Below are 25,172 nucleotides of genomic sequence, written 5' to 3'. Positions count from 1 at the left end.
TTCGCAGTTTAAGGAAAAGAAGGCAGGAGCTGCTGACTTCTCAGGGAAAAGGAGATAGTGCTGCCCAGACCAGTGGAAATTGTTACTGTAGTTCGTGAGAATCCTGTTGACTGACTACTGCTAGAGATGATAAAAACACATAGTGATCCCTGTTCTATCTCTGCTTTGTCTTCAGCAGGGAGGCCCATAGTTCTTTCTGGCAGTGATGTGCTGGACTTCAGGGACTGTTTGTAGGGATCTCCACAGCCTAGTCTTGGAAATGATGACAGTATGTGTTGACGAGAAATGGGAAGCTGCTTTTAGCTGAGTTAGCTTAGCAGGTGGACTGTATTGCTTTGAACCAACAGAAGCTTTTTTCAGCACTGTTGTGTATACATATACATATATATGTATGTGTCTGTACACACACACACACTTCTAGCCTGCTGTAGTTATTCAGAAGTCTGTGTCTGCTGTGTTTTGTAAAGTTTCTTGAGTTAATTACCAATGGTACTGCATTCCACCTGCCAGTCAAGTGAGTGTCATGAGGAGCCTGAAGTGCTTCTGTGTGTCAGTCATTGACTTTCAAGGTAGCATAGATGATTAACTAGCTATACAGGCTTAACGCTTTACAAACTACTGTCAAAACACGTTTTTACAATACTGTGCTCTAGGTTCATTTTAAAATGCTTGTGAATGGTATTTTCAAATAATGTTTTTCCAGTTGTTTACGTGCAAGTATGTTGGAAAGTAGCAGGGGACATGGCAGGGGACAGACATTTGTAGAAATGCTCAAAATTACCAGGGTTTTAGTGTTGGGGGTTGTTTTCTTTTCCGTGTTCACAGCTTGTTTTCTGTGGCAGGCTGTAAGGCTGTTAGGCTTTGAGTTATTATGCCCTCTAGTGGGTGTCACAGCAGTCTTCACTAGTCAGTGACATTATTTGAAACATAAATATTTTGAAACGGTAGCAGTTACAGACAATAGTAAATGAATACTTAATTATGGATACAGAGTGGTTAAATGTATGTACACTAAGGCTTAGGTTATCTTTCCCATTTGTAGATCAACATTTTTCTTTCTGACTTGTAAACAATGAATGACATGTTTGAGGTTCTCTGCACGTGACTCTCATGTATGACAGATTGCAAAACAGATGTCACGGAAGTACTACAGCTCCTTTTTTTCCCCTCTAGTCATTGTAAGCTTGTTCTCTGCGAATCACCAGGATGACTGTAGCTTTGCATATTATCTCATCCATTTTTGTGGATATATTTATTCATCTTAATATGCACGTGTTTACAATTTATACAGATAGAAATACCTTGGACTATTGCCGTAACACCCTTGCCTCCTGGACTGTTGAGAAAAATCAGAATGTATACCATGTTATTTGTGGTTGAATTTTAGTGCACATCAAGTAGTGTTTTAGCAGGTAGTATTGCAGTGATTCCAGCTGCATGCTTTCGGTCAAACGTGGGAAAAAGTCCTGCTGTGAAGACCGTACTTCGGTTTTAAAATCTTGCTTAGAATGCTCTAATTGCAGCTTTCTAGGCACAATAGGTATAAAAATGCTTGATTTTTTTTCTCTTTAAGATAGTAAATTTCTATTTCAAAGTAATTAGGAATGTGTTTAATAATTTTTATTGTAATGTATCTTGCTAGCAAAAAGTTGTCTGAGGTCAGATTTATTCAAAATTGATTTTAATAACTAGCTTACTTCTTTTTATAGCAAATTAATTTGTAAAGGTCCAAGTAATTTAAAAGAATCAGTGTTGTTTTCAAATAAGGTTTTCGTACCAAATAATTACTTCATGCTTATGATACTGCCACATCTATAATTATTACATTTAATTCAAAATAACATTTTAATGTCTTTGAATCTTAATTATTTGTTTATTAAAAATTTCCTGACAAAACTGTTTCAAGATTTTTTTTTTTTTTTTTTTTTTGTCTTTTTCTACTGCTTGAGTGGACTTTGGAACAGGAACTAGAAAAGTATACACGTAGAAAAAATTCTGAAAGCGAGTTTACTGAGAGGATAGAGCAAGTTAACACAAAGTGACAGTTAAAACTGGCGACTTACGAATGAAAAAATCTCATTTTTTGAAGTTTTTCTTCGTTTTTATTTTTAAATTATCCTATAGAACAGCATTTTAAAAATAAATAAAAATTGAAAGCATTTTTTTATTCTTTATCTTTTTAACACTGAATTTATTCATTTTTGAGGTAAAATTGAAGTTTGTGTTCAAGATAGGTCAAAACCATACATTTGTCTGTGGAATGCTGTGTCCTGATACTACAGCCACAGTCTTCAGTAGGGTCTTGTGTACAGCAGAAAGCTACACTCACCAAGTTTGGTATGGGATTTAGACTGTGTTTATTTTATTAGAGCAACCTAGATAGTTCTTATTTAGTGAAAAATTGAAATTACTGAACATTTGAATTAGCGCAAACAGGGGGGTTGCTTTTTTATATATAGACGGGAAAAATGTGTTTGGTTTGAAAAAGGGCTCTTTTGGACTCTGTAGTAATGAAAGCACTGGTGCAAAAAGACTTCTCTGAGGATTACAGAAAACTTCAAAATCCTGAATTACTGCTTCAGAGCTGGCTTCCATTTCAGTCATCAATTTCAGCTCTTTGAATTTGCTATCAAATTCAGTCATCAAAGTCAGCTCTTTGTGATACTTACCGAAACTTGATTGATTGGAGTTTTGTTTATAATGTCACTGTAAAGGAGGCGATTAATGAAACAGATTCAATTTTTGTAATTTTATATTAGTGTTAAACATGACTTTGAACACAATATAATTTAGAAATGGCAAGTATGAAGTAAGAGACGATTATTTGGTTGCGTTGTTCCATTGTTGCAGGGAAGGGTCAAAGGAGTGTTACACTGAAATTTGGCTTGTGAAATAGGCTTGCCACAGAAACCAGGTACTTACCGTGTTTTTAGTCTTAATATTGTTAGAGATTGGTCTTCCAGTATTGGTAGAAAAAGAACAGATGGACCTGTATCAGTATTGTGGTATTTATAACAGTAGGATTGCAGAATTTGTTGATGTGGTGTAAAAATACAGGCTATATAGCTAGCCACAGATAAAACTGTGCTATGTTGAAAGCTCAGTAATGAATGGAAACAAATTATTATAGAATCAAAATACTTGAAAACAGCTGGTTTATTGTTTCTTTAATTCCTATATAATTCTCTAATAGATAAATCTGTTTTATTATATACAGTGTATGTTTATAAATATATACACATGCATATATGCATTATATTGTTGTTACCATGCTGATTTTTTTTTCTTGATTCTCTTCTTCTAGTGTCTTAATGAGATCCTGGAGTCTGCAGATGCACCTCTGGAAGTCACAGATGGTTTTATCCAGTCAATTTCTTTATCTGTTCCGTGGGGGTCGTTGCTACAGGATAACTGTGCATTGGAAGTAAAAGGATTAGAGATGGTCTTCAGGCCAAGACCAAGACTAGGTAGGCTTGGTATTTTGTTCATTTTTGAAAAGGAGACTTCACAGTTTTTTAAACGCAAAAGGCTGCACCTGCTCTAGTCAGTTCTTAGCCTTATTTAAAGTGTCATTTAATTTACATACATTAATGATAGAGAATGTGGTAAAGAAACTGTCAAGTGTTTCTTAACTGCTTGTTCTATTAAATAATTTACAACGTTTATAATACTCCTACTGCTGTATCTTCCCAACAGCTTCAGGCATATTGAAATGAAAACAGTGCAGTGTGGTAGGGAGTTTCTGTTAGCTAGTTTTTTTGGTTATTGTGTGCCAAGTGCTATTAGTCAACATCAGTAGATGTGGACCTTGGCTGTTGCGTGGCAGGAGAGGAACACAACACTGTAAGACTGGGAGGGGGGGGTTAAGTGAGGTTCTGGCTTTCTTCAGCAACTTCATGGCAGAAGGTGTATTTAGTGTGTATATTTGGATAACAAGTACGCTTTATAACGACTTTGCTGTAAATACTCATTACCTTTGATTATAATGCTGAGAGCATTGTTTGAGCTTTTCTGGCTTGTCTGTATCCATACAAATCTAGATGATCTAGTTTTTGACTGTTATGATGATAAATTTTCAGTGACTTTGAAACTCCCAGAAATTCTGTTAATATTTATTATTATAGCATGTGTGGGACATTCCTGTGCATTTTTAATTTGTGAAGATTAATGCATGAGTGTTTGAAGGATTTTTGTTTTCCTTTTTATAGTGTAAAGAAGATGGAAGAAAATATTTTCTTCCAATAGTTTTTCTGTGGTTATTCTATTTTTTTTTTCTTTTCATAAGTGGGAAAATGCATAAACCTCTTCTCCATCTTTTGCAAGTTACTTTAAGTAACATATTTTCTCCGTTTCATTCTCATTTGTTTAACTGGAACTAAATTTTGAGCAGTCTTATTTTCTGAATTAAGATAATTTCTTTGAAAGAATGGTAGTATTAGGAGAAAGGTTTATTTGTTCACTTTCATTCATTTATTTCTATTTGATGAACAGTGCTGATTTTATTTGATTGCTAAACTGGAATGTTTTGTCCATTTAACATGTTTGCATTTATGCTTGTTGTACTGTTTGTTTCCTGTACTAGAGCGTTATGTTTGAAGTTTATTACCTTTTCTAATCTAGATTTATAGTGTTTGCTCACAATAGGCTTGGCGTTAGCTGATAGAGTTTCAATTAAGCTAATCTGTCTGCTAAAAAAACTTGTTCAGTTTAACACATACTGTGCTCTTGGATTGCTGTTTTATTATTTTATAGTTACTAGGTCAGGTCTGCATTAGACATTTAAAGATGTTTAAATTGATATGCTAACATAACATTTTAAACCTTGCCAAGTCTTCACTCATCTAGGATGTGTTTCAAATAGAATAGGAAACCTGAAAAAAATTCTTAAAAACAGTTATTTCTTGTATTTCATTTTGCTGATTATGCCTGCAAAATCATACCAATATAATAAACTTGAGAGTGAAATTGTTCACTTAATGCTGAAGATTGGTTAATTTGAACAGTACTTTCATCTTTTCAAATAACAGAATATCACTAGTACAATTTAAATAGATTAAAGTAATTTAAAAGTAGTATATCTCATAACGGCAGATAATGACTAAATTTGTTTTTAAGTATGACTTCTTACCAAGCTGTTGAACCTGTTTTCTTGTTGTCCCAAATGTATTACTTATTTCATTTTGTCTTAATTCAAAATTTATTATTCAAGATTTATTAAGACTTCTCTTACTTTACAGCATCGGGGTCTGAACCTATGTATTGGTCAAGTTTTATGACCAGTAGTATGCAGCTTGCAAAAGAGTGTCTTAGCCAAAAATTGACGGATGAACAAGGAGAAGGATCTCAGCCTTTTGAAGGACTTGAGAAATTTGCAGAAACTATTGAAACAGGTATGAATTCATTACCGAGGTCTGAGTGAACATCACAGTTTTCGTTGTGTCAATTTTGCAAAATGGCATCTCATTTGCCCTAATTTTTCTCACAAATCTTGACTTTATACTGGTAAACTTTAAACAGAAAGGCAGGACAATAGTTACAGTATTCAAGGTGTGTGTGGGGGGAATGTACTTACAAATGTGTGTAGGCATACTTCAGTGGACAGAATGAGTCCTTCTTCAGTGCCAAATTGGCCATTGTTTGCACCAGAACAAATTGAGGTAAATCTGTGCATGAATGACTGGTGAGGTGCCTTAGTTGTGGAGGTACCAGTTTAGTGCCTCACACAAACTTACTGTTGTTAGCATTGATGCTTTTGAAGAAAATCAGAATGTTTTTTCAGCTCATTTTACACAAAGCTGATCTATTAGGATGTGTATGTCAATTATCACACCATGTTGCTAGATGTACTTTAGAAGCTATGCTTGCTGTTGTTGAAGTGGAAGAAAATAAGTGTTTATGACCACCTGATGGAACGGAGAGCCTTGTGGTGGAATGTCTGAGCTAAGGGAAACATTTAAAATCAGATCTAGAAATAGAAGTATCCAGATAAAGACCCACTTTGTCTTATAGCTTATAGCAATGTTTAGGAGTTCAGACATGATGTGCCATGCAGCAGATTTAAGGGTCATCCGTGCTGAGCCGTAGAACAATTTGATTTGTGTCGCTGTTTGCCCAAGTCTATTATAGTCCATTTCTTGGTATGGTAGTACAGATTAGACATTTAGTAGTAGTTCACATTGTCCCTTGAGGTCTTTTTACTTTATTAAACTGAATGGCAATTTATTTTCATTGAAATACATGTTGAGAACTTTGCCAATTTAAAATGGCCTTTCATTTGGTTTATAAAAGTCGTTATTGAGTAAAGTAATTTAAGTGCTTGCTGTCTTTTAATTTTCTCGTTTAAGTTCTACGAAGAGTGAAAGTTACCTTTTTAGATACTGTTTTGCGAGTTGAACATGTGCCAGAAAACTCTAAAAGTGGAACTGCACTTGAAATTCGAATTGAAAGGTAAAGATTTTTAGAAAAATCTATCTTTATATATATTTTTTTCAGGACATTTATTGCCACTTCTTGTACAAGGTATCTTACTATGTGCACATAAACACATCTTTCTGTTCAGCTGGACACTAGACCTTGAGTAGCCCTGTTAAACCCCTTTTATAGAGCCAGGGAGCAGTTTCTTCATTGAACTTTAACTGCACAATATTTAATCATCAAATTAGAAGAGATCTAGACCTTTTGAAAGGCAAGGTAATGACCGCTTCCACAATTAATGAAAACCATCTCTCAGAAGCTCCAAAGTCATTTGATATTACTGGCAAATCAGGCAACCTCTTACTCAAAAGGGATAAATAGCATGTTGTTTTGATATTTGATACATCTTATTTATGGAAAGTTAAGATGTATTTTTCCACTGCAGATTCTCTTATGTGGAGACTTGCACCAAAAATTTATGAGACTGGAATACATTTTCTCAATATTAAAATTTGATTTTGACACAGAATATTACTTTGAAGTAGTGCTTGTAGACAACTTAAAAATATTAGATGGTAGATTTTCTAAAAATCAGGATTCTGAAGCAAGAGTTACATATGTCCTAATGGAAACAGTGTTGGGCAGACTCTTTTGTTTTACAGTCAGGTTAGACATTAGTAATAGGGTAATACACCAGGATATATTTACACTGGAAGCATGTTGCAATTGTCCTGTAGAAAATTGAAGGTTTCCACCCATTCCCAGAGAGTGGTGGTTTCTCCTTTCAGGACAGTCTACGGCATTGTAAATAGTCTGAAGAGAGAGAGAGCATGTACAAACTTAGAGGCTAAATGGCACAATAAAGGTAAAAATTTGCATGCTCCTACCATCTTTATTTCCTTGCTTTTGTCTCCCAGAACTATGTACTGTGATGAAACTGCTGATGAGTGCTCTGGAATTAATGTACATCAGCCCACAGCTTTTGCTCACAAGTTACTTCAGCTCTCAGGTGTCTCTTTCTTCTGGGATGAGTTTCCCGCATCAACAAAGTCCTCCCCAGTGTGTTCAGCTACACAGCTGGTAAAATAAAATGCATTATGTAAGAATGTAAAGTGATGAAGCATAGAATATATTGTTACACTGATGTATTAGATTCATTCTAAAGGATATAGAAATTGAACTTTTACTTGCATCTGTATTTGCTAACGTTCATAATCACTTCTGTTGATTTTGACAAGGGGGAAGGAAATAGAGACTTTATTACTGAGTAAAATTTAGGATGTATTGCAGTGGAATCTGGTTGCAAGTTTAATGTCCTCTATAACTTGCTATTCTGTGGAAACTTGCTCCAGTTTTTTTTTGTGATGGCCTGATGTTTCAGATTTTTATGTGCCTTGTTTCTTCACAGTTATTAATAAGTGTTTTTAATACCACTATCAAATTTATATTTGTGTGATAAACTTATCTGAAGTGCATGTTTACATTTCTTGATAAGAAATGACATATATTCTAATCCCTATCTCTGTAACATTTGAAGGCAACCGAGCCAAAGCTTTCACCTAGCTGGAACCCAAAAATCACTTATGAGCCACATCCGCAATTAACAAGAAACTTGCCAGAAATTACTCCTTCTGACCCTGTACAGATCAGTAAGCTGATTGGTAGAATGGAGCTGAGCCTAACATTAAAGCAAAATGAAGTACTTCCTGGAGCTAAGGTTAGTCATGCTTTCCTGGTCTTTAAAATTACTGGTTATGTGGTTTTTTTGTTTTGTTTTTGTTTTGTTTTTAACTGCATCCAAAAATGGTGAGATTTTCAAGGGAAAAGAATTGCCTTAAGTTTTAGTTTTAGATTCTTCGCATTTGATACCAACATACATGTCTAGTAAGACATCTTTACAATGGATATCTGATATCTTCCCAGGACGTATCATAAAATATAGAAAAAAATGTACCAATGTTATCTTTTAAAAACTGCATAATTTTTAGGGGATTTTTTTAAACTTATAAATAAGAGAAGAGTAAGTCAAGTGTGGGTTTGTGGGTCTATCTAGTTCCTTCTTAAGTAAACAGGTACGTTAACTACTTAGATATTCTCTTGCTATTTCTATGCAAAGCAAACAGTAAAAGGAACTGCAGGAGGATAGTTAATTAAAATTACATTTGGAAGTACAAGAAATGTATTGTTCTTGTATCTTGGAGACAGAATGAATTTATGTATTGCAGTGAGTCCTGAGGAAATTGTTTTGTTTTCATGAAACTCCTGCTGCTATTCATTTATCCTTTTTTTCTTGTAGCACTATGACTAACTTTGCTTACGTATGCATGGAATGTTTAAATGGCTGATTAAAAACACTTTAAAAGGATGTAATTACTTCAAGAATTACAAGTAGTCCTTAAATTCTTACTTAGGTTGCAGCACTATAAAACTAATGTGAACATTTCTACTTTTGAGTTTTTATGTTAAAATTTATAGCAATAAAATAATAATGCTATATTTAATGCTAATAGTTAATATTTTGACTTTGACATAAAAATACAGGAAACAAAGCTGTTGAAAATAAAGCTTTTTTTAGTTTAAAGGTGTGAATATATTAGTAAATTTGTATATTTTAATATTGGAGACAAGGGGCATATATTTAATCTGTTAACAATTGCAGGGAAATTCTGTTCCGCTGCGTATCTCTTCCATGGGCTGCAAGGGCATCTTGGCTCCAGTGTCTGGAGCACCTTCTCCTCCTCCTTCTTCTCTGACCTTGGGGTTTGCAGGATTGTTTCTCACAGCTGTTTTTTCCTTGCAGCCTACATAACATTTTGCTATTTCTTAAATATGTTGGTGTAGGGGTGAAAACCTGCTTTGCTGATGGGCTTGGCTGTGTCCTGAGGAGAGTCTGGTGCAGGGCAGGCTGGAACCAGCCCTGCCCAGCACGGGAAAGCCCGTGACCTCTTCTCACAGCGGCCATCCCTGCAGCTCATCCTGCTACCAACACTTCACTACCTACACCCAGTACAATGAGTACAGGATTATAGAACTGAAAAATAAATCCATAGCTGTTCTTAAGATAAATTTAACTTGAGCTGTTCTCACAAGATAAGTGGCTTGCTCTGTAAAACAATTAGACTTTTAAAATCATCCTCCTCTTTTGGAATAAAGTGTTTAATTCTGTTAATATGTACACTGAAGAGAAATTCTAGAGAGAATCTTTACAGTTTTAAAGGTCTACTTCAGAAGGAGCTGATTTCAGTATTTTGTAATTAGTACATAAAAACTAAATTTATACTGTTGCCTGCTTCTAAAATTAATAAGGAAGCAAAACTACTAGCATGTTAATGGTATTCTTGAATTTTCCTGTTAGGTGATTCTGTATTTAATTTAAGCAACTAAACAGTCAGTGAGACAGGTCTGTTCATCTTGCCAAGCTACAGATCAGAAGTAATACATTGTTAAAAGTTCTAGCTGTTGGTGTTTAGAAGATGAAAATATTGCTGGGATGGCTGTATTCTTCACAGCATCAAAATGTATCATCAAAATATTTGAGTCACAGTTTCTAAAGAAAAATTGTGTTCATTAAATTTTTTCCTTCCTTTTTTTTTTTCAGTTGGATGTGGATGGACAGATAGACTCTGTACATCTGTTTCTGTCACCAAGGCAGGTGCATCTTCTGTTGGACATGGTAGCAGCTATTGCAGGACCAGGCAAGTGAGCATTCTGTATATGTTACGTGTGTATTTAGGTGGACAAGAATGAAGATTTGTAAGATAAACAAGTTTCTTCAGTGGAAAAAATGTTTGTTGTGGTAGAAAAATATTATTTTTTTTGTTTTAGCAAAATGCTCTGAGTAGGACTATAATGCGATTTTTATTCAGTTGCAGATTGTTGGTAATGAAAAAGTAGGTAATTATTTTTTAATTTTTATTTTTCTTAAAGACAAGAGATGGGGAAATGGTAGTTGGAGAAGGTCAGGAGGCTAGAACATTTTTGGTTCTTACAACTTCAGTCTGACCAGAGGGTTTAGGTTAGCATTCCAGTTTGTTCTGTGTCCTATGCTTTAGAGACAGGCATGGAAAACACTTAATACTGGGTAGATGCTTTATATTCTTCTAATGATGCTAGCATTTTTGTTGTACTAGACTTGTTAATTGGTTTTGGATAACTGGAAAAGCATTACAAATAGTTTCTAAATTGTATCACCTTCAAACCTGAAATTTTAGTAATTCCTTAATAGTAAAATCTTCAAGGGATTGTGTCTGTTAGTCTCTAAAGCTGACCCAGAAATATACGGTGATAACATATGTGAACATATCTGCATATATGATCTTAAAACAGTCATTTCAGACTTGAAAGTAATGCTAAAGAGAGAATAATCCATCTTGGATGAATAAAATCCCCAAAACAATGTGTATATATACATCTGACACACAACAGATGTGTGTGCGTCCACAGATAGATGTGCATATAAATCTACATATTTAGATACACAACAATAACAATTAGTTCATTTTCACTCAGTTTTGAATTTTCTTTGGGATACTGGTGAGGAAGTAACAGTGGGTTTTGTGTCTTTTTAATTTAGAGAGCCTCAGCAGGATAGAATTGTCAAATAAAGATAGGAAGAACCGACCGATGAAGCAGGAAGATGAGTATCGAATTCAGATGGAGTTGAAACGTTATTTAAGAAAAGAGTCTTTATCTGCAGGAGCCTCATCTGAACAAAGCTTCTATGAGACAGAGAGTGCCAGAACGCCTTCTAGTCGTGGCAAGTATAAAAGATGATGCAGTGTAGCAAATAGCCTGTTGTGAAAATTACCTACATTGAGTGTTGATCTTTTAACCTTAGTAATTTAAGTATCAGAAGAACTTTGACATACTACTATTCTGTGCTATTAATTATACTGCTTAAAAATGAACTTACAGTTTAAATATTGGGCTAGGTTTCATTCAGTGTTTCATTAAAAGTGTTCAGTAATCTGTATGTTATTTTGCAACTTTGTAAATACACGTGAACTGTAGTACCTTTTCAAAATATGGTTGAGGAAAGTAATAGTTGCATTGCACTAATACTTGTATTTTTATTTACTTAAATACTTTTTACTGTTTTGTAATATGAAAATAAAAACTTTGATTTGTCAAAAGGTGTGAAACTATAGAAATTTTGCCAACTTGAATATGAAAACAGAATGGTTGACAATTTTATTATTTTTCTTTTTTAATAATTTCTGTCTCCATGTACTACTTGTTTCAGTGTCAGGAGAACCTGGAGCTTCTGTAAACAATATATTTAGTTGGTTATTCTGTCCAGCCATTGGATTTCTGAACTTAGAAATACATTCCCGTTAAAAGTAAAGTTAGTTTTTTACTTTAGAAAGTAACTCTTTATTATCCTTGTTTCTCATTAGAAGAAGAAGTTTTTTTCTCAATGGCTGACATGGACATGTCTCACAGTCTTTCCTCCCTTCCACCTCTCGGAGACCCTCCTACTATGGATCTAGACTTGTCTTTAACTAGTACATACACAAGTACACCAGCAGGATCTCCACTGAGCACTACAGTGGTATGTATAGTATTAACTGCATTTAAAATCTTTTTGAAATCAACCTTTTTTCATTTCATTTATTCTTTGCAATATCAAGAACTGTTGCTGGTCAACACTTTCTATTACTCCAATTTTGCATCTTTCTGACTGTGTATAGACCTGAAATTGTTTGAGCTGTCTTGAGACATGAAGTTATTTAGAGCTGATAGTATTTATTCCTTGTCAGCTATGGAAGCTGTATTGCAAAGTTTCTTTTTTTGGCTACCGGGACAGGAAATGGAGAGTACTTGTTTTGAAATTCCTCAGAAATTACAATGGTCATCTTTGAAAGACCCTTTGATTTTTCATAAATGTATATTTGATATCTGAGTCTTGTTTTAACATGGACTACACAGGCAATGGCAATGAAAATACAAAATCATTATATTCATTTCTTAGAGAACAAAAAATTATGCTGTTAACAGGTTTGGGGAAGATGGAGATATTAGGTGCTTAATGTTTTACTTAATTAAAGCTATGGAGAACGCATGCTTTTTACAGAGAAACAAGATAATAGATGTTCATCTAGAGAGCAGCCTTATCCAGCTTTATAAACACGTGGATAAAGACTGCTATAGAATTAAATAATGTAGCCAAAAGCATATCTACATCATTTAGTTGAGTGTTAAAATGCCATGAAATAGCATGCTGTTGACTGTTTATGCACGTCTTATTTATCTTCCTTTACCTTACTATTTATATGCGATCTAATAAGTATATGAACATCTATTTAGCATACTTACGATGTAGCATATTTTTGTTCTAGCTTCAACCAACTTGGGGTGATTTTCTTGACCGTAACAGACAAGAACTACAACCTCCGAGAGGTTCTTCGCTTACAGCCAACGTGGTTCACCAGACTTCCTTAAGAAGGACATGTAAGTAAAAATGCTGTTTTATGTTCTACTCTCCAGATAGTTCTGGAAAGAAATTGTTATGGAGCAATTCGGTAAAAAGAAATGAAAATCAAAAGTAAGATGTTGTTATGAATGTGTTATTGCTGAAAAATTATATGGACTTACTTTTGTATTTCAGCTATTCCATCCAGATCTGTTTCTGTGGATGAATCCAGACCTGAGCTTCTTTTTAGACTGGCAGTGGGAACTTTCTCAGTGTCTGTACTTCATATTGACCCTTTACCCCCACCTGAAAGTTCACTGAACCATAACCCATTGACACCAATGGCTCGGGATTTCTTTGCCCGAATAGAAAAGATTGAGCCAGTGAAGTTTGCAACAGAAGATTTTCTATCCTTCCGAGAAGTGTTTGCAGAAGCTTGTTCTCATGATCACCTTAGGTATAACTTTGCTTATTAATAAATCTAATTTAAGTGCATATATATCTCTTAAGTAGACTTAAATAAAATAAAGAAGTTTATTTCCATTGGAATTGTCATTTAATTGAACTGCATTAGACTTTGTTAACTTCAAAATAGCCTTGTATTTTGACACCTGTTGTCCAAGGTGTATTTTTTAATATAAAAAAGCAAAATGAATAAAAGCTACAGTGAACCTAGAACCTTTCTTTGATAGATCAGTTAAACTAGGTGAAGTTTCTACTGCAGAAAGCTACAGGTTCAAGATCATTAAGTAAACTATTTCTTTAGAAACAACTGTATTTTTAGTACCATCTCTACTGCAATAGAGGGATTTCTGTTTGGAGAAGCTTAGGTTTTCCTTAGTGGAAAATAGGATATCAGTGGGGATAACAAATGTGAACAAAAAAAAAGTTAGCAAAAATCCTACAGTTAGTCAGGAAGCAATTATTTTCCCGGAAGTTTTAACGTCCCAGTAAAGTGTATGATACAAAACATTTAATGGTGGAAATACATTTTCTTACCTTGTGCCTGTAATCTAGACTTCCGTAGGCACCTGACGTTTTCCTTGTCTATATAAGGATTCCCAGCTTTATGTGAATTATACCTTAAGTTAGATGTCTGAAGTGGTCTTCGTGAATTTCTCCACACTGACCATTGTTGAACATATGACAAGTGAATCCTTTATCTTTGTTGCTAAAGCTACAATGAGAAACTTCTTTTTAGCTTTCAAAGAAAAATTTGTAAGTTTTAATGATTTTTTTAAAGGCCTGTAGTGATCCTTTTTTTACGTGTCTAAAAATTGAATTTTCATAATTTTATTATTTCATGCTACTTTCTGTAATTCATAATTTTCATAATTCAGATTTATAGGTACGGGCATCAAAGTGTCTTATGAACAGAGACAAAGGTCTGCTTCTCGAAGTTTTAGTACTGATTTATCCATTGCGGATATGGAGTTCCTGGAATGCCTTTTCTCTACTGACTCTCATTCCATTCAGCCTCACTATACAGAGGTATGTTTAAAAAAAAAAAGGAAGGCAGGGAGTTCCCCCAAAATAAATTTGAATCGTATAATTGAAAATGCTAGATTTTAACTTAGTTATAATTTTTAAGCTATAAGTTTATAAATGCTATGGTTTTTAGATGCATCTCATATTTTAATTGCAAGCTCAAATAATATTCGGTAGCCATACTTCGGTAGTTTACCTCTCTTTAAAATATGCTTAATGTAATTTGAGAATTAGTGAGCTTTTCTGAAAAACTGACCTGTGGAGATAAGCAATAGGAAGGTTTCTTTAGGTGATGCTTGTTGTTCCAACTCTTTAATAATGAGAGGCATCATTAAAAGTAACTGAACAAATGGATTGAGTAAGTGGAGGGACCAGGGCTCTGTCCACTGATTTGAATCCAGGATTACATGCTATCTGTTCTAGGTAAAATGTCATAAATGTCTTTTCCTCTGGCCTCCTTATCCATTAATTATTTTTGACTCTTATTCTAAAGCTGCTGACATTTCATTCTGAAGAAGAAAAAGATTCTCATGCTCTGCCATGCCTTCAGCTTCATTATAAGCATTCAGATAATAGAGGACCTCAGGTAAGGAGGGAGATTACAAACACCAAGTTTCTGCATAATAGCATTTGTCTAATTTTGTTCATTTTAACAGAAGGGTACTTGGTACAACTGAGAGTCCTTAACTCTCAACTATTATAATTTGTTTCACTATGTTGTTTTTAAGGATTTTAGTGCTTTTTCTCTTTCTTTTCAGGGTAGTCAAGGGAGACTCAGTTCTATTCCACAGAAAGCAGAGTTACAAATAAAGTTAAGTCCGGTGTTTTGTGAGCTGGATATTAGCATTGTAGATAGATTAAATTCTTTACTTCAACCACAGAAACTAACTACAGTGGAGATGATGGCATCTCACATGTACACTTCTTACAACAAGCACATAAATCTGGTAAGTTGATTTTTTTTTTTTTTTCTTAACAGGAAGACAGGATAATCTATTTTTTGTTTGTTTGCTTTTGTTTTTAACTTCTGATAAAGAACAGCAGCTATCTCATCATTTTAGTGATTGTATGCTTGATAACAAACCTAAAGTCAGTGGTAAGTTCTTTTACTTGTTTTGTTTACTTTGTTTTAGCATAAAGCATTTACTGAAGTTTTTCTGGATGATTCACATACTCCTGCAAACTGTAGAGTTTCGGTTCAAGTCACTGCCCCCGCATTAAATCTGTCTGTTCGCTTCCCAATACCTGACCTGCGGTCAGATCAGGAAAGAGGACCATGGTTTAAGAAATCACTTCAGAAGGAGATTCTTCATCTTGAATTTACAGATGTGGAATTTAAAACTGAATTTATAGGAGGGTCAACTCCAGAACAAGTTAAATTAGAGCTTACATTTAAAGAGTTAACTGGTAAGAATATTACATTTAAGTATTCTTTTTTTATTATTTTCCCAGAAATTATGCAGTTGAGACAAAGGTGGTCTTTTATGGATTAATTGTGACTTTTTTCCTCTTGAAGGAATACCTTTCCATCTGCATTTTGAAGCAGATATCTCTGCTATAGTTTTGTGTTCTGTACTAAATATCTGCGTAAGTCAAAGTAATACTGTTGGGAGATGGGAGTAGTGTATGTGTATGTAGTGTTTGCTCTCTTGTTTTTGAGACCTGAGCTACTATTTCTGTTACTTTCAGTCATATTGTCATACCAGTTTGTTTCAATTTAGGACATTCCTGAGATCTCTGTCGTTATGTTGGAATAAATGTTGTAAATAACAGGGAGGCACTACAACTTGTGCAAGTGAGGAATCTCAGTTCTGGTCTAGAAACGAAGTGATTGGTTATGTCCTAAATAATTGCAGTTGAGAAAACTGTAATGCTTTTATGCCTGTAATACCTTTCAAAGTAATACGTCCTTGAGGCTGTTTTATATTTGCAATCTTCTCTTCTGATTTGTCATTTCTTGTGCCTTCTATGGGTCTGTCATAATCTAGTGATGCTATGTAAATATGAGTACCTATACATTAGAAGCATCTGTTTTTTTCAAACTTGTGATAGCTAGAAGATAATGCGAAAGCATTCTGGTTTCAAAGGTGCTTTCTTAGTAGCTTTGATAGGTTAGCTTGTTCGACCCCAGCCTGAGGAGTGAAGTGAGCAACCTGAAGTTAGCAGTTGTTATTCCTGTGTTGTTATTTTTTTTTTTCTGTGATGTTCTTCTGTTCAGGTTCATTTGAAGAAGATAAGGCACAAGAACCAATAAAATTTTTTCAAGTGTCTGGTGGTGTAGATGGAGATATGACATCATCAGATAACTTCGACTGGCCTCGGTAAAATAATGTTTTATCGTTTGTGGGGGTTGTTTGGATTTTTGAAGATTTTTTTTTTTTTTTTAACTTGCATTGTAAATGTATTACTGCAGCCTATATCACAAGGCAATACAATACCTTACAGTTACTGAACAGAATCACCTAACAGCTGTGACAAGTAATAAGCTGTTGAAAGAGGTTATTTTAGAATTTGCCACATACATTTTTGTCACAAAATTCAGTGGCTTTTTGTATGGAATTCCTTTCACTATGGTTTCTTGTATACAATTAATTTTTTTAGAACTGTGTGCACAGAGCATGCAGAGCATTTTTTTAACAGCTGCTAGTGGTGTAATAGTATAAGCATTATTTTGGGAGAGTGCTAAGTTTTTTCTTTGGTCACCTAACGATCACTTGATAGAGTTGAAAATAGCAGACACAAACCTTTTGGTGTGATGATTCTTTTCTATATTACCTTGTGCCTCTAAATTCGGTGATCTTTCTAAATTTGGTGATCTTTCTCAATGGTAACACTCCCCATAACAGATGATCCTGTGTAATAAAAGATCTTTGATCTTTGACCTGCTTAGTCCATGTGTATTTACTGGCTAGCTAGTAGAGTAGGACGCATGACTGTGCCACCAATATAAAAATTCTCAGCATCTCTAATGGCTTGTTCTGCATAACGTCTTCAATATCAGGATTGTATTGAAAATAAACCCTCTGGCTGTGCACTCCATTCTGGAAAGGATAGCAGCTGACGAGGAAGAAGGAGACGGTAATTTTCAAGAGGAAGAAGAAGGAGGGCCTCATTCTTTGAAGGATGTCTGTGATATTAGAAGACCAGAGCCTTCTCCTTTTTCTTCTCGTAGGGTCATGTTTGAAAATGAAGAGGTACTATAAAATTTTGTTACTATGTTGTTCTTATGGTAGATAAAAAAAAAAAAAAAATCAATCAAAATCAATCTCCTACTTTGTATTTGTTTTCTGACTCATTTTTCTTTCCCCACTTTTTTTTTTCTTTCAGATGGTGATGCCAGGAGATATAGTTGAAATGACCGAGTTTCAAGATAAAACAATTAACAATTCTCATTATGTACTGGAACTCATGTTACCAAACATTCACTTAACATTACCTAACAAAAGCTTTTATGAAAAACTTTACAATAGGCAAGTATGATAATTGTTTTTGCTTAGTTATTGTTACCTGTACTTTTAGTTCTGTGTTCATTGTTCGTGAAAGCAATTGAATGAATGGCTATAGGGGGTATTTATTTGTGTGGTTTCCTAAGAATATAAAGTGCTCTGTAAATAATCTTCCAAGTTAATTTTAGGGACAGTATAATATGTCTGATTTGTGCCATAACAGTCAGCTGCTGAAAAAGTATTTGGAAGATTTTGTGAACATAATTAAGTCCTTTGATTTTGGTGAGAAATGTTTTTAGATCTTTGTTCACAGTGTCTAGTTTTGCTATAATCTTTCTGAAATAGTGAATCCCAGTCTGTGTTTCTGTTAGTTGTTCCTAATCTGCAGAAAAACAAAGCAATACAACTTTAATCCAAATGCCAAATTTAATAAATTAAAAAAATAAGCACGTAAGCATTATATATTAGTTACATGAGGAGACCTACCGATCTGTTTTAGTCTCGAATAACCAATATTTCCCTGTCAAAGTGGAAAAGCTGAAACTTTGGTTGAATGTTCAGGTTATTGAGTGTACAGTTTCTGTTAGTGTACTTGTGTACTGAATGTCACAAATCTTTAGATACAGAGTTGCTTAAAATCAAAATAGCAAAGTTACAAGAAACATTAGTTTAAAAATGATATTTTCCCTTCCCTACCTCCCAACCTACTTATCCAATATGCACTTTATTAAAAGAGGCTTTGGTGTCACTGTCAAATGCTAGATTTTGATATGTGCATGCTATAATTATGGAGGGAAAACATTTATTTATCTATTGTTTTTATTCCTGAATATGTTACTCCTTTTTGTTCTCTTTAAACTTTTTCCTCTTCCTTGTTTATGAAGGTTGTTATTATGAAATCTGTTAAGGAGATACTGCTTGTTTTACCTTATACTAAGTGCAAATACAGTAATGTGTTTTATATAATAATAATAATGTATTTCTTTCTAGGATCAGCAATGACTTGCTGCTGTGGGAACCAACAGCTCCATCTCCTGTAGAAACATTTGAAAACCTTTCTTATGGTGTTGGATTATCTGTGGCCAGCCAGCTCATCAACACTTTCAGTAAAGACAGCTTTAGTCAGTTTAAATCTGCAGTTCATTATGGTAATACATTTCATAAATCCTCTAAAACTATAGTGATACAAAAGCATAATTGGATGAAGTGATTAAGATGATACTGGAAAGAATGTGCAGATTTGTAAGGAAGTTTTTACTTAAATGGAGACAGGAAAATAAAGTTACTTTTTAATTAAGTAAAATAAGTGTGAAGTTGAATTACATTACTGATGGGAAAATGAGTTATTGGCATAATGTGTACTAGCTAGAAAGTTATTTGTCATTTTATCTGTTAGATGATGAGAGTGGATCAGAGGAGGAAACACTACAATACTATTCTGCTGTTGATCCAAACTATCGTTCACGCAGAAGGAAAAAGCTTGACTCACAGAATAAGAACTCACAAAGCTTTCTGTCTGTTCTGCTAAATGTGACGCATGGGTTAGTGTCAGTATTCACAGATGTAAAGGTAAGGCACTGTGTCTGGAAAACAACATGTAAATCAAACATAGTTTGTAAAAAGTTGTTCTGTTGTTTTGGCCATGGGACTTCTTCATACTTCATGTCCTGTTTTCTGGAAGGAACAAATGCGTATAACAATTCTGTAATCTTCATACTGCTGTACTGTAACGTGACATAACATTTTAGCTATTTATTTATTTATTTTATGTTTTCTATTTTTTTAATGTGTTCGTAGCAAGTGTAAAGATAGTTTGGACTATCCAACTGCAGAAAGCTCAGCAAGCAATAAGTTACATTTCTGCTCTTCCTTCAGCAGGATGATGGAAATATACTGGAAGGAAAATATGGCGAATTCTGGTTTGAATTCAACAGCGGTTCACTTTTTAGTGTGACTAAATACGAAGGCTTTGAAGACAGACACTACGTTTGCCTCCATTCTAGCAGCCTCAATTTATATCATCAAGGTAGGGGTGGGAATAAGGTGGCTGTGAGGGCTAAATTGAAATGAGATATGCTTGTAGTTCTGCAGGAGAAATGCTGTTCTTCTCGCTCCCCTCTTTCCTCCAATAGTATGTCATTTAGCTGTAATTTGTGGGTAATGCTCCTAGAATGCTACAGTAATACAACTGCATGATAACTATATTTGTCTAGTTAACAGTTTAGTTCAAGCTTTCAGTGGCAACTGTTGATTTTTAAAGATTTTGTGATCCTCTTGTAAGAGTTAGTTGAACAGTCTGTTCTTTGTTTTGAAAGTACACACTTCCTTTGTGGTAGTATTTATTCGATTTTAAAAAAGTACAGGCTACCAGCGCAATTCAGGTTTCTCTGTCTTCTTGGGTAGCTAACTGTAGTCAACAAGTGAAGAGTTTTAAGTTGATAATGTACTTTCTGTGTCTGTTAACCCCCATGTAGTTAAACTTACTACGTTTTTGCCCTCAAATATCTGAATCAGTGGTAGTCAAATCAATGGATTTTTTTTTCAGTGCAAGGCTTAATTATTCTGTGTTTAGAGGTTAACTGAGCACCATCTCATGAAATGAAGAGGAGAGACATACCCCTGACTCTCCATGTAACCCACAGGAGAACCATGTTTTTGAATGTTTTCTAGAATCATAGTTTTAAATGTTGCATCATGTGCAACCTCACTTCCACAATTTGCAGTTGTAAGTGTGCATGACTAACTTTATTTGGTGGTAATGAAAAGGATTTTAAATGTATTGAGAATATGAAGAATGCTCCTTAACTATTCATCAGTAACAGCTTTGAACCATGAGATAACTTGTGACAAAATCTCTCTTCAGGTATGGTGGATGGGGTTGTCCCTTCATCAGAAGTACGACTGCCCAGCACAATACGTCCCCATTGGTTAGAACCTACTATTTGTTTTTCGGAAGAAGATGGTCTTAGTAGGACTACTTCAGATGGTGTGGGAGTGGACTGTCCAAATATGTTGACCGTTGCAGTCAAAATCCAATCAGATAAAATAGAGAGCAATACAAAGGTTTGTGTTTTTTTTTTTTTTTTTTTCAAATTTCTGCTTTTAGAAATTATTTGAGTTATCTCAGTGTGCATCTCAGGGAGCATTTAGGTTTCAGACTACAAAGGTTATAAATGAAGAAACCATGAATTCTGAGCCATTTATTCTCTATTTAAAATAGGAGTCTTTCGAGTAGATTGTGAAGTTTACACATCAACACAATTTAATAATTCTTCCAATGCTTCACTTTGCACATCACACTATATTTATAGAGTATGTTTATTGTCCAGTTGACCTTTTTCTTGTTGAGTTTTAATCCAGTGAAAACCAACGCAAAAACACATATTTAAAAGCTTTTCTGTACAGCTTGCTAGCAGTGTCATCTAATAGGCAGCCTTTTGCTTACCTGTTTGGAATAACACTGGTAAACGAGTGGTACATTTGGCTTCAACACTAGCATTCATTAGCATGGCTAAAAGATGACCTGTTAGCTGGCATAATGATGACAAACAAGATATTAGAGTTATCTAGGGAAGAAGGAATCTGCAGACCAGCACAGTGTCACTGTGGCTCAGTTGACTCAGGTTTAAACAGCGTAATAAGGGACTGCACTGGGTTCATGCTCCTGGTAATTCCTGGGGAATCCCAGAATAAATGAACGGATAGCCTTCCAGCTACCACCACCAGAAAACTGATAGTAGTTTCCAAACTATCCTGTTGCAACAAGTATTAGACTGTATTAAACAGGGTTTCTGTTTTCGGAATTGAATTTTTAATCCTCGCCAATCTAGACAATTCTGTCTAGACAATGTGTGTTCAATTCTAGTAGTAGAAGGATGGCTGTTTCACAATATAGATCTCAAGTAGTTGCATGTATTTCATGTAAATTGACTTGTGCAGCTTTCTTGTACAGGAATTTCTAGTTGCTGTTGGACTAAGAGGAGCCACTCTTCAGCACAGAGTGTTGCCTTCAGGCTTAAGCTGGCATGAACAGGTCAGATTGCTACAGTTTTCTCAACTGCATCTTCAATTTCAGTTTCATTACTTTAACATAACACCTTACACCTTACTTTTTAACATAATGGCTTTAAATATCAAACTAAATCTCAATTTTGGATTTTTTTTGTGTTAGGTTTTTTCTTATTATTTTACCAACTTTCTAAATTTAAGTAATCAAAACCAAACAAAAACCCCACAACCCAACAAAAATCCCACTACTCCTAGCATTTTTGCATTTTTTTTTTCCCTCTTGCTCATTCCCTTTGCATCATTCCTTCTCTCTGTTTCCTGTTTTGCATTGTTTGAATAACAGTGATGGAAAGGAATTTGGGAAAGCAGTAAGCAGCTGATTATGTAAATGTTAGTAATGCAAATTTCTATATCAGAGGGCCTGTATTTTTCAGATACAGATGTATAGCATAGCAGTTAAGGCTAGAGAGCCTAGAATGGGAAGCTGTGTGTAAACACTCATAAGCAAAGATGTGCCATCAGTGGAGTAGCAGTCTAGTTGCATGTATTTGCATGGACGCCATACTGAATTACAGATGGTAAACCTTGTCATTTAAGCTTATAATGCTTATTCTTTAATATGGTGGGCATATTTTTAAGTTCATTTTTATTTATATAACTGCACGGAGCTGCACTCACTGCTTTGCACACCGATGTGTTACGACTTTTATCTCTATATAGTGCTCTTATGTATTTTCATAGCCTGCTTTACATGGTGTTGCTTATTTATTGAGTGAATATTGGTTATTTATTGAGCTCAGTTATTGCTGTGAGGGCAGTGAAATTGGCCACAGGAGTAGGTAGGGAAAATGATGAGAAGACTAGCTGTGCTGATGTGCATGATGCTTGAAATAATTTTAAAGAGGAAGTTATAGAGCGTAACAGAGAGAGAAATATGACAGGTCTCAAGGAGGAGGATAGGATCTATTTTAAATGTTTTAGGCTACCTTACTACTGATACTGCAGTATATGAAAGAAAATACATTTATAGCAATGACAAAGAAAGATGAGTGGGGTTGTATTTGGGAGATGCTTTAGAAATGGATTGGGAGGTGTTGGACAAGTAGCCAGTTAGGTGTCTGTGGATTGGTCTTTTCATACGTTTGTCTGCAAGTTTGGATGTTGTATTTTTTGCCTTATATACATTCAGTGCTTTTCTGTATTCATGTGCTGGGTAAGCACCTTTTAAATATCTGAGCTTCTTTCACTCCCTGTTCCTTGTACTAATCAAGCATGTTATTATCATACCAGTTACAGATTTTCTCTTCTCTAATGTATTATTGTTTGTTAAATTAGCAGATATTGAAATATTATAATAATATGTTTGTGATTTTTAGATTTTGTATTTTTTGAATATTTCTGATGAGCCTGTTTTGGGATATAATCCACCAGCTACAGTTACAACTTTTCATGTACATCTGTGGAGTTGTGCTCTTGATTACAGGTAAATAAAATGCCAGTGTCTGTCACTTGGTGGCACTGCAGCTACTTATTTATTCTTCAGGGATGTTCTGGTTTGCATGTTGTTAAGAACATTTATTTAGGCTTGTTTGGCAAAAATGCTTAATACTGTAAGCAGTCTAAAGCAGGATAAATATTTGCCTGAAAATTGGAAGATATTACTTTTAAGTGTGTATTGAGTATTAATATATATATATATATATTTCCTATTTGTTGTTAGGCCTTTGTTTTTGCCGGTGAGATCACTACTTACTGTTGAAACTTTCAGCATTTCCAGCAGTGTTGCAGTAGATAAATCCTCTTCTACTCTCAGGTACAAGTTTAAATGCTTGTGAAACGTAGAAGCTTCTGTGAAACTTGTAATGCCTGTTTACTAATTGATCTGTGAAGCATTCCTATTGTGTAAATGATTGCACTGTTGAAATATACCATTGAAATATACTCTACTTAGATGTAATTATTCTGTTTATTAGGTTAAATACATTATTTAGTTGGATTACTTCTATTGACAACAAGCAATTCTGCAATTTTTAATAGAGCCAGTTGAAAGGAGTCCTGGAATGAAATTGTATTTTCTTAATTAGGAGAACTTTAAGATTTCTTAAAGATTTGCTATATGTAGACAAGTAATTGCTTAACAAAATATTTAGGGATTATTGCCTACCTCTAATATTTTTAAGACAACTTTATTCAAAATTGAATATACTGTCTACATCCACATCAGAATGTGCATTTAAGTACCTGTAAGCACATGTTCTCTGATGTGTTCTCTAATGTGAACTATCTGTCAAGTTGTTTATTTCTATTGGTACAACCTTATAAATGACCTTTCAAACTAATATCTCTTGCTACTTTATAAAAAAAAAAAAAAAAAGACAAAAAAAACCTAGAAGTATTTGTTAAATAATTCAGGATGCCAAAAATATTCTAGAAAGGGCCAAGTTTATAAATTGAAAAGACAATAAAATCTTCTTAGTGATGGTGAATGAACATTGCAGTTGTTAGATCCGTTTTACACAATTACTTGATGGATTTGGAAATAATGGAGTGTTAAAGAGAAGAGTTTTTGGATTTATGATACCTGAGATATATTTGGATTTTAAAACATTTTTGTATGCTAACTTCATATTGGTTCTGGTGAATCGCACATTTCTTTATCATGTTTAATTCATCTCTGCTTTTTGTTGACGTTTTTTTCTCTTAGAATAATTTTAGATGAAGCTGCTTTGCATCTGTCTGACAAATGCAACACTGTTATGGTGAACCTCCACAGAGGTAAGGACCTTCTTAGTTTAACTGTAATCAACTGCTGAATTTCTGATAGGACCTAAAGAAATAAAATTACAGGAATATTCAGCATATATGAGTTACTGAAGAAGATCTGAGAAGATAAGGAGCAGCAAGTTGAATATGAATGAGCTTACAAAATGAGTGTTCTTGTTTGGATTTGTAGTTGCAGAAGCATGTCAGAGAACAGAAACTTGAAAGTCTCCTTGTTCTTGTTACAGCTGCATATTAGGCATTTGAAAAAAGCATATTTTGTGAAAATCTGAAGTTACCACAGAAAGAAATAGGAAAAACAAGCTCATAAAATGAGTTATACGTTCTCAATAGCTGTACTTGAAATGTACTTTATGGTGTGGAATTCTAGGTAGTCTTTTCAGAAAGATACCGACTATGTTACTCTCATTCATACACTAACAACCATTAGGACTGAGGAGTTTATAGCAATATTTAAAAATAAATTGTGTGCACAAATGGGTGTATTTAGTTTAGGTATGAGGTCCCTAATGAAGGATGGAATAAAGGTGTGCTTACTGTGTTTAAACATGAAAGGGGAAATAAGTTATTTGTAGTACTGAAGCATTACTGCAGTATTAAAATGTGCTCTGTCTCCCACTTCG

At 34.4% G+C, this 25,172-nt stretch overlaps 1 protein-coding gene across 2 annotated transcripts in view; it reads left to right on the top strand.

Moving 5' to 3' along the window:
- ATG2B (autophagy related 2B) overlaps window positions 1–25,172 on the top strand; it is a 43,694-nt gene that overhangs the window by 553 nt on the left and 17,969 nt on the right. For both annotated transcript variants that reach the window (XM_035328148.1, XM_035328149.1), the window contains exons 2-26: window positions 3,305–3,467; window positions 5,238–5,390; window positions 6,345–6,447; window positions 7,332–7,494; window positions 7,952–8,131; window positions 10,013–10,109; window positions 10,988–11,170; window positions 11,811–11,965; window positions 12,753–12,864; window positions 13,022–13,283; window positions 14,167–14,317; window positions 14,808–14,900; window positions 15,073–15,261; window positions 15,448–15,721; window positions 16,533–16,635; window positions 17,316–17,508; window positions 17,642–17,784; window positions 18,751–18,908; window positions 19,157–19,329; window positions 19,636–19,786; window positions 20,624–20,823; window positions 21,713–21,793; window positions 23,145–23,251; window positions 23,489–23,581; window positions 24,473–24,543. In XM_035328148.1, coding sequence (XP_035184039.1) covers window positions 3,305–3,467; window positions 5,238–5,390; window positions 6,345–6,447; window positions 7,332–7,494; window positions 7,952–8,131; window positions 10,013–10,109; window positions 10,988–11,170; window positions 11,811–11,965; window positions 12,753–12,864; window positions 13,022–13,283; window positions 14,167–14,317; window positions 14,808–14,900; window positions 15,073–15,261; window positions 15,448–15,721; window positions 16,533–16,635; window positions 17,316–17,508; window positions 17,642–17,784; window positions 18,751–18,908; window positions 19,157–19,329; window positions 19,636–19,786; window positions 20,624–20,823; window positions 21,713–21,793; window positions 23,145–23,251; window positions 23,489–23,581; window positions 24,473–24,543 — 3,751 coding nt within the window. The remainder of the gene's footprint in view (window positions 1–3,304; window positions 3,468–5,237; window positions 5,391–6,344; window positions 6,448–7,331; window positions 7,495–7,951; window positions 8,132–10,012; window positions 10,110–10,987; window positions 11,171–11,810; window positions 11,966–12,752; window positions 12,865–13,021; window positions 13,284–14,166; window positions 14,318–14,807; window positions 14,901–15,072; window positions 15,262–15,447; window positions 15,722–16,532; window positions 16,636–17,315; window positions 17,509–17,641; window positions 17,785–18,750; window positions 18,909–19,156; window positions 19,330–19,635; window positions 19,787–20,623; window positions 20,824–21,712; window positions 21,794–23,144; window positions 23,252–23,488; window positions 23,582–24,472; window positions 24,544–25,172) is intronic.

Source organism: Oxyura jamaicensis, chromosome 5, assembly GCF_011077185.1.
Source record: "Oxyura jamaicensis isolate SHBP4307 breed ruddy duck chromosome 5, BPBGC_Ojam_1.0, whole genome shotgun sequence".
NCBI lineage: Eukaryota > Metazoa > Chordata > Aves > Anseriformes > Anatidae > Oxyura > Oxyura jamaicensis.
Note: the sequence above shows the minus strand (reverse complement) of the source record. Positions and strands in the feature narration are given on the sequence as shown.